Below are 9,895 nucleotides of genomic sequence, written 5' to 3' on the forward strand. Positions count from 1 at the left end.
TCAGATGGAGCGGCATTTACTACACAGAGCCGTAGTTCACTGACAAGTTACACAAAATCGCGTTCAAAATCGGCAATGAATTGCCTACGGATGGGTATATGCCCCCCCAAAAAAAATTTCTTCGGGAAAACTAGGAATTCTGGAGGGCGCTCTGGAGGAGCGGGCACTTGAGGGCGCTCTGGAAGAGATTCAGAGACTGGAGCCCTCCTTGGGCTAAGCACGGGGACAGGAGCCCTCACTGGGCTAAACTTGGGACAGGAGCCCTCCGCAGGCTATACTCGGGAACTGGAGCCCTCCGTGGGCTATACTCGAGATCAGGAGCCCTCCCTGGGCTTAACTGGGGATCAGGAGCCCTCCCTGGGCTAAACGAGGGATCAGGAGCCCTTCCTGGGCTAAACGAGAAATCAGGAGCCCTCCCTGGGCTTAACTCAGGATCAGGAGCCCTCCCTGGGCTAAACGGGGAATCAGGAGCCCTCTTTGGGCTTACCTCGGGATCAGGAGCCCTCCCTGGGCTAAACGGGGAATCAGGAGCCCTCCATGGGCTTTAACTGGGGATCAGGAACCCTCATTGGACTTAACTGGGGATCTGGGAAGCGCTTATGAGGTGCTGGCACTGGAGGGAGCTCTGGAGGAGCAGGCACAGCAAGGCGCTTTCGAGGAGCGTTTGGGGCTGAGCAGGCGGTTCGAACCGTTGGTGCGGTATGTGGGGGTTCCTGGCGTGGAGTGAGCTGGCGAGACACGGCGTGCCTCAGAGGGGACGGGACGACGAGACTGAAACTTTTCCTTTATTTCTTCAACTTCATAATTGGAACCGTTTAAATAAAGCACAAGATCAGTCAGCTCGATCAGAGGATAATTACACACAGGAAGATCGCAGCGGATCGTCTCGCCGTCCAGTCCCAGCTGAAAGCACGCACCAAGAGCGGCGTCGTGCCAGCTCAGCTGGTTAGCAAGCTCTAGGAAATCCTCCACATACTGCTCCAACTTCTGACCAGCCTGCCGCAAACCCCTCAGCTTGTCCTCAGCCATCATCTTATTTTGGTCTGGTCTTCTGTCACGGGGTGTCAGGCAGGGAAACGCAGGAGACTCTGAGAATTGTTGCAAACAGGAACTTTTAATTGAAGATTAACATAACGTGGAGAAAACACACTAAAAGTAACGGAGACCGGACACTGAATGAACGTAGGAGACAGGCATATAAAGGAGAAGAAATGAGGAGACTAAATTAACACAGGTGGAAACTAATGAATGATGATTAACTAAATAATTAGAACAGGAAAAGAACCAAATAAGGACAGACAGGAACTAAACAGAAATCGACACGTGACAATAGTATTCCCACTTTTTACAAAATATAACTGTAATCTGAGTACTTTGTTTTTTGATGTAACTGTAACGGATTACAGTTACTAGATTTTTGTATCCTGATTACGTAACGCCATTACATGTATTCCGTTACTCCCCAACCCTGGCTCTGAGTTCAAACCCCTGTGTATGTGAATGATGCAGATGTACATAAATGTGTGTTTGTGTGTTTATAGTGTGGATCATGGAGGAGAGATCATGATGACAGCAAGACCACGAAAGTGTAGAACTACAAACACACACTTCTACTGTGTCTGTTGTGTTTTTCTAGGTGTCTGTTGTGTTGAGGGGTTTGTTGGTGATTACATTGGGTCTGAGGATAATTACTCCTCAGTGTCTCTGTGTGAGACTGAAACACTTCCTGTGAGAAAGATATGTGCTGAGTGAAAAAAAACTCAATCTTTTACAAACACTACTAGAGAAAATATTTGGATAACTATTTATCTTAATTAGTTTTTACTTAACTGATTATTACTGTTTTTTTCCTTTAATAACCACTCAGGCAAATCCAGTGTGAGTGTAACTTAACCCAATACACGCAAATTCTGTTTATGACTTATGTTTAAAATAAGGTGTTTTTTATTATTATTATTATTTTTAATACATCTGGGTTTTCTGCTGGAAGTCTTAGTATTCTGTTTCCATTTTAAATTGTTAATCTGCTTAATGTTTAGCGATCACTTTTAGCCTCGCTCATCTGAACTGCTGAAGTCCTGCAAGAGTCCAGGGGCTTCATTTATAAAATCATCCTACATTTGATCTAAGATGATTTTTCAGCTGTGCAAAAACCACGTGTACGCCTCTCTTCCAGATGTGAACTCTGTAAATAGTGTGCAGTTGAATGGTTTCAGATCTCCATCTTGTAAATGCGCCCTAATTAATATTAGCATATAATAGAGCACCAGTCAACATCCAAATCCTTTAGTTGAGAATGCCGAGCGAATGCACACTCTAAGATCAAATCTGTGCAGACGCATGTTTTATAAATGAAATCTGAACAAGCAAAAGACACAAGAGTAGTGTTTGACATTTTTAACATCTGTGTGTAGTATGTATGTGGCTAATTATTTGATGTTTGTTTGTAGAGTTACTACGCAAAAATGCAATTTTTAGAAGTTTTGAAAGAAGTGTTTGCTTTTGCAAGATGTGTGTGATTGTAATGTGGGGTTTGGTGTTTGGGTTTTGTTTCATGTTCATGTTTTCCATGTCTTTTATTTTGTAATTGTTTCATGCTGTCAGTGTCATGAGTTAAGTCTGTTCAAGTCAAGTCAAGTCTAGTCAAATCAAGTCTTCGTTTATTGTTTGGATGTTTGGATCACTGTAAATAAACTGCACTTGGGTTCTTCACTACGCTTGCTCTCACCTCCTCGTGTCTCACTGCCTCGTGTCTCTCCTCCTCGTGTCTCACGCCTCGTGTCTCACCTCCTCGTGTCTCTCCTCCTCGTGTCTCTCCTCCTCGTCTCACCTCCTCGTGTCTCACTGCCTCGTGTCTCTCCTCCTCGTGTCTCACGCCTCGTGTCTCACCTCCTCGTGTCTCTCCTCCTCGTGTCTCTCCTCCTCGTCTCACCTCCTCGTGTCTCACTGCCTCGTGTCTCTCCTCCTCGTGTCTCACGCCTCGTGTCTCACCTCCTCGTGTCTCTCCTCCTCGTGTCTCTCCTCCTCGTCTCACCTCCTCGTGTCTCACTGCCTCGTGTCTCTCCTCCTCGTGTCTCACGCCTCGTGTCTCACCTCCTCGTGTCTCTCCTCCTCGTGTCTCTCCTCCTCGTCTCACCTCCTCGTGTCTCACTGCCTCGTGTCTCTCCTCCTCGTGTCTCACGCCTCGTGTCTCACCTCCTCGTGTCTCTCCTCCTCGTGTCTCTCCTCCTCGTGTCTCACCGCCTTGTGCCTCTCCTCCTCGTGTCTCACCTCCTCGTGTCTCACAGGATCTCTGGAGAAGAGCCTGAATGTTTCTCTGAATCTGAATGTGGATGTGGTACGAGGAATGAACCGAGGATTCTTCGATCAGAGGAATGTGTCGTCCAGGACTTAATGGCGAATATTTATGTAAACACAGTCAGTTATGTCTAAAGTGAACTAAACACGGATGTGTGTTAGTGGTGGGCGATATACTGGTAGACATGGGCTGCATCCGAAAGCCTAGGCAGCTGACTTGCTGCCTCGCTGCCTTATCAGGTGATGACTTTTCAGGCAGCGTTTTTGCACGAAGGCACCTCATGAAACTGATTTCGGACAGGCTTCTGACGCAGCGTAATGGTTTAATGATCTACAACAAAATAGAACGAGTTTTGATGATAACTAAATGAATATTTAATTACTGTAATACTAATTTCTTGCTAGAACTAACATCAAAAGTGCAAAAAGTTAGTCAGAAATATACATTTACACACAAACTGATCACCGACCGCGACTTTCAGATACCATCTTTATTTTTTTAGCTTAAATGTCACAGAATGGAACACACAGGATTGTGGGATATCAAAGGCAGCGAAGGATACATCTTCAAAAATTGGCCAGATGAAGGCATCTCAGGAGACAGGATCTGAAGTTAACATAGAATTCGGACTTGTCTTGATGTCTTCCTACCTTGGAATGCGTCCTCCAAAGGCAGCATTTTTCAGTTTTCGGATTTAGCCATGATTAACTGGTAGAAATTTGTCAACCGGAAGAGATTTTGGACTATCGTCTCTATCGCGGTTACACACTCACATGACGTTACTGTGCTACGTGGTCACGAAAACTGATCATTTGCACGAGTTTTTAAGCATTGCGGTTTCAAAACAAGTTATTTTAAGTCGTTGAAATGCAATCAGCAGCAAAAGGGAACTCGTTTGGCTATATGTGCGTGCTGTCTGCTGTAACAGTATATTGGATCCAGGCAGCTCTTAAAGTGACAGCAGTCTAATATTCCTGCTGTTTGTCATTCATGTTAATCAAAAAACAAAAGAGAGAAAATCTCTTTTGTAACATTAATAAGAAGAGGAATATATATTTAATTTACACAGTGAAGAATATGCAGTGTTTTTATTCATTTGATTATACAATGTATGTAGCTTTTCTTATTTATTTGTTCTACTGTAATCCTATTGCTTATAATTAGTTTCTTATTCTTATTTAATCGCTGACTGTTTACTTGTCTTCAGTGAGCATGAGTTTTTTTTCTAGTATTAGTTTTCTGTGATATTGACACTGTTGACAAGAATTATGAAACTTCTATGGTATCAAAAATTTTGATATCATAAAGACCTTATTTAAAGCAAAAAGTAACTATATTGTGATATATATCGTTACTGTGAAATAAAATGACTCGTATTGTGATATAAGATTTTGGTCATATCACCCACCCCTAATGTGTGTCAATATGTATGATCCGTGCATTAGGTCTTAAAGTGACAGCAGCCTAATAGACCTGCTGCTGTCTGTGTCCTTAATGTTAATAAAACAACAAAAGACAAGGAGAAAATCACTCACTGCTCTTTACTGAATAACTTTTGTGGCTTTAATAACAATGATTCTGTATTTAATTCATACAGTGAATATTATACATTGCATTAGTGTGTTCAGTTTCTGTAGTATTTCTTCTGTTAGATAATATTCTTTATTTCATTTGTATCTTTGTTCTGTTGCATTTTTTTTTGGCCCTATTGCTTGTAATTAGTTTCGTTACTGTGAAATTTATTTATATTATGGGATTATGCCTCTGAAGTGTGGGAAGCTCTGCTCTAGTTGTATGATAATGTTTTCTTGAGATTCAGCATGTTTTCAGTATATTTGGTACAATGATATGCAGCATGTATAGCTGGTTCACATTTTGTTTCTAGTGACTTAATTTGCGGTTTATTTATAGTAACCCAGTTTTATGATATTCATTCTATTAACTTGATTAAATATTACTTATTTAAATATTACTTATTTACTTCATCTGTCTTTTTCTGTAATCACAAAAAATTTAAGTAATGATATTTTTACCAATTTGAGTAATCAAATTAATATAAATGATTCAATTGAATTAGATATAGCTGAGTCTGTATATTGTTAGACTGATGTTTTTATGGCACTATCACAAGACAAATATGAGACATTAACAAAATGCTCTATATTTATTCAAACTCTACATATCCTCACTAAAAATCTGAAGATTACATTGACAAAAATATATGGATACATAGATATGGACACAACATATTAAGTTAATCAACAGAGAATATGAAACATACAATGTACAAGTATAAATAAAACTGAAGATATAAAAGCATTATGTTATGTGTTTCATCCTAATGCCACGTTCTACAGATTATTTTCAAATGTGATTATAGTTCACATCAGTCACCTACAGAATGATGAACGGCACATCCGTAAATTTGGTTTTATTGGTCACATGACTTTGAGTGGTTGAGCGATTAGCTGTTTGCTACCGTCGTGTCATCGTCGCAGTTCTCTGATTCCGTCTTCACTCTGAGCAGTGATGTCGCAGCAGCGCTACTTCCTGTCGCAGGCACCGCCGTCGTCGAGTGAGTCTCTTCAGCCGGTTGGCATGGCGACTCGTGCACACGCATGTGTTTGGCCAGGTGGTCGGCGCGCAGGAAGACCCGCGGGCAAGAGCTGCAGCCGAAGCGTTTGGCGCCAGTGTGCGTCTGCAGGTGGCGCTGCAGTTCATCCGAGCGCGTGAAGCGTTTGCCGCAGAACAGCCAGTTGCAGACGAAGGGCCGGTCGCCGCTGTGCCAGCGCAGGTGCGCTTTGAGGTGCGACGTCTTCACGTACGCTTTTCCACAGCCGGGGATGTGGCAGTTGTGCAGGTGCTTGCGTTTACCACCATCGCCGGCGCTTCCCAGAGACTCGGCGCTCAGGCAGTTGGGACACCGGCAGGAGGCCTGACCGGGAGCGCGACTCCCGGCGCGACGCTGTGATTTCGGTCGAGCAGAAGCGCCCGCGGCGTCCTGTTGCTCCTCTGAGGAGTAGGAAGGGGAGGCCTGCGGGAGCGGCAGCAGATCCTGTGTCAACGGCTCCATCTTAAAGCCCTCGGGTGGGTAGTGCAGGCCAGAGTGGGCGGAGCCGGAGGGCGGCAGGCAGCACATCTGTGGGTCAGCCGTGTAGGAGCTCATGGAACCGCCCTGTGCTGGCCCCGAGGCCTGCGGGAGCGGCAGCAGATCCTGTGTCAACGGCTCCATCTTAAAGCCCTCGGGTGGGTAGTGCAGGCCAGAGTGGGCGGAGCCGGAGGGCGGCAGGCAGCACATCTGTGGGTCAGCCGTGTAGGAGCTCATGGAACCGCCCTGTGCTGGCCCCGCCCCCAGCCCCGCCCCCTGCAGGTCCATCCATCCTGCTGCTGCTGCTCCAGTGTGCACATCCCACCAGCCAGACACGCTCACCTCCTCCTGCGGTGGTCCCGCGCGCAACCAAGGGTCGTACGGATGGGCCATGATGAGTGTGAGCGAGTGAGGGACTGTGTGTGTGTGTGTGTGTGCGAGAGAGAGAGAGACTGTATCACCACATGACTGTGGATGGGAATCTGAAATCACTGCCTGAACCTGTGAAAACACACAAAACACACACACACACACACACACACACACACAAACAGATCAGTTTGAATGATTTGTGAAATGATTTCATCCATTGTTTTTCTGTTTTCTTTGATGCCAATTTTCATGCGGCTCTTTAGGCAATTAGTCACATGACAATTAATATTAAGTAAAATGCATTGATTTAGCTGCACATGGCCCTATTGAATGAGGTCACCTAATAACTGAACTAAATTCAGCTGAATTCACATTTTTGACGTAAGAGCATGTGCAGCCATTTGTAACTTGAATGTTTAAAGCTTCTGGTGTCATTCGCTTCCCGTTATTTTAGCCAAACAAAGACAGTCCGTTATGCTGCAAGTTATTTTCCTATAAGTATAACACACACACACACACACACACACACACAGATATTTACAGTATATACTTCGTCCTTTATCTTGTTGCAATGCATTAACGTCTGAGATGTTAAACCGAGGTCCTGACTCTCTGTGGTCATTAAAAATCCCAGGATGTCTTTCGAAAAGAGTCGAGGTGTGACCTCGGCATCCTGGCCAAATTTGCCCATTGGCCTCTGACCATCATGGCCTCCTAACAATCCCCTATATATATATATATATAGCTATATGAAAAAACAAAACAAAAAAAAAACACGCCAGATGACTTGAATAGCTCTATTTGGAAAAATATATATAATCATTTGGGTGATTGTGTAGGTGAGTAAATCAGCATAGAAAATAAACAAATTACAAACATAGATAAATATAATAGAACAAAGATACAAATTAAATATCTGCTAATTGGCTTCATCACTCTGTCTCCTCTCCAGCAGTAAGCTGGTGTGTGGTGGGCGTTCTGGCGCACTATGGCTGCCGTCGCATCATCCAGGTGGATGCTGCACACTGGTGGCGGTGGCACACTGACAATGTAAAGCGCTTTGAGTGCCTAGAAAAGCGCTATATAAATGTAATGAATTATTATTGTTATTATTATAGGTTTGTCTTCTTCACAAAGGAGATGTGTGACATTGTCTTAGAATTTGGCAAAAATGTGCTATCTAAAAAAGGCATAATTTTGCTACTGTCTGATAAAGAAATACAGATTTTTTTAACTCATTTTACTGCAGATAACTTTTACGGTCTTAAAAAATCGCTTATTCTCATATTTGTGTCATTATATTTTTAATTCTAAATACTCAAATCTGTGCAGATTTTGGGCTTTGACATTTATAGTTCGGGACTGGCTGTTCCCACTTTATTTCTGCAACTAAAGTTTTGAAGGTGCAGCGTCATTGTCTACCTTTTGGAACGGTCTTCATGGTGTACTAGAAAAGCAGCGTCTTTAGTGCTGATGAACTGAGCTGCGGTTTGACTGTCAGCGTCTCCAAAGCCACATTAACGCACGAACCTCTAATACACATTAGAGCTTTACTGACGTCATGGGAGGGAGTTGGCGCGGCTGTTAGATAATGACCCCACTAGTCTAACGACAAAATCTAATGTTGAAATGAATGATTGCCGTCAATCTCAGCATTGACCAATAAGCTTTTCAGACTGAAGAATTGACAAGCCGCTGTCTTGCTCGGATCCAAACCTTTCTGCTATAAGCTCAAACACAGACCGTCATCCATGGTGTCTGTTTCAAATGGTTGACTCAGTCATTGAACAGTCTGTTGTTGAATGTAATGTCTACAGCAAACACACATTCACTGTGTAAAGTTACTCTGAGAATCTCATCCTGATGGAGTTCAGTATGGCAGTTAATGTTCACGCAGTTTTCACATGAGCTACATTTACATACACCCAAATAATGCCAGTAATCAGACTGATGGCTCAATCAGACTGAAAATCCTTCATGCAAACATCTCGATTGATCCGAATGAAATCTCCAATGGATTGAAGGCATGAAGTAGACCTGACATAATCCAATCAATAGGTAGAAACTAAATGTGTGAACACATGAATAAAAATATCTAATCAATACTTTTTGCACAAGCAATTTGCCGTGATGCACGTTAACCAGAAGCCTTTAGAATAAGATCTCTGTTTACATACACACATTTGTAAAATATAAAGTGTATGTTCATTTATGTCTTATGAACTAGAGGCGATTGAATATTTAGAAAATATCTGCTAAAAAAGCTCTGCTGACATATATGCCAGCTTTCCTTTCAGATATGTCATCAAGGCAAAAACAACAGTTAGACTCAAAATCAAACCGAATCTGAAATCAAACAGTATTTATTCAAAATTAGTGCGTGTAAACATAGCTATTCTGAATCGGACCTCCGACTGGAGAGGACAAGATTTCAGCAAAAAGTGATAGCAGGTGAGACTCACCGACCACAATTAAGTTGTTTTGAGTCGACTAGTTAGACGCCACCTTAATGCATCCGTGATCTCAAAAAACACACACCTCAGCACTAACCACACACACACACACGGTTTCACTTTATTAGTGAGCACGTCTCAGATGCAGTGGTATAAATCCCAATCTCAAACACACTAAACCTGCTGAAATTAGACTAAAACACAATTTGACTGATGAGTCTTTCAGTGAGGAGCTCTTCAAATGTCCTCACAAGTCAGTCCTTTGTTTTATCACATTTGTGAGGACATTTAAAAATATTTGGACCTGGCAAATATCACACACACACACACACACACTCATGCTGATAACAGCCTCTCGCTCCCTCACACCTGGATGGACCAGCCCTGACAAACACACACACACACACACACACACACACACATTAATAAATAAACTTTAACCAGCACATACAACACTCCAGACACTAACTAATGATGGTTGACTAGTCCAATACTGAGTTGTTAAACATTTTTCAAAAGCTCATTAATAAAGTCCTTAAACCACATTATACAGGACTTACTTCAGAGTACTAGTTATTTTAGTAAATGTATAAATTAAAACCTTAACTAGCCTCATTATATGGGGTCTCTTTGAGAGTACTAGTTAATTTAGTAAACATGTATAAATTTAGACCTTATCCAGCC

At 42.7% G+C, this 9,895-nt stretch overlaps 1 protein-coding gene across 2 annotated transcripts in view; it reads right to left on the bottom strand.

The window, feature by feature from the left end:
* Positions 1-5,522: 5,522 nt before the first annotated feature.
* The window catches only part of sp6 (Sp6 transcription factor), a 7,198-nt gene continuing 2,825 nt past the window's right edge, over positions 5,523-9,895 (bottom strand). For both annotated transcript variants that reach the window (XM_016576115.1, XM_016576116.1), the window contains exons 2-3: positions 6,492-6,887; positions 5,523-6,332 (exon numbers count right to left, since the gene is read on the bottom strand). In XM_016576115.1, coding sequence (XP_016431601.1) covers positions 5,763-6,332; positions 6,492-6,779 — 858 coding nt within the window. In that variant the 5' untranslated portion in view covers positions 6,780-6,887 and the 3' untranslated portion in view covers positions 5,523-5,762. The remainder of the gene's footprint in view (positions 6,333-6,491; positions 6,888-9,895) is intronic.

This window comes from Sinocyclocheilus rhinocerous, unplaced genomic scaffold (genome assembly GCF_001515625.1).
Source record: "Sinocyclocheilus rhinocerous isolate Xijiao unplaced genomic scaffold, SAMN03320098_v1.1 scaffold2309, whole genome shotgun sequence".
NCBI lineage: Eukaryota > Metazoa > Chordata > Actinopteri > Cypriniformes > Cyprinidae > Sinocyclocheilus > Sinocyclocheilus rhinocerous.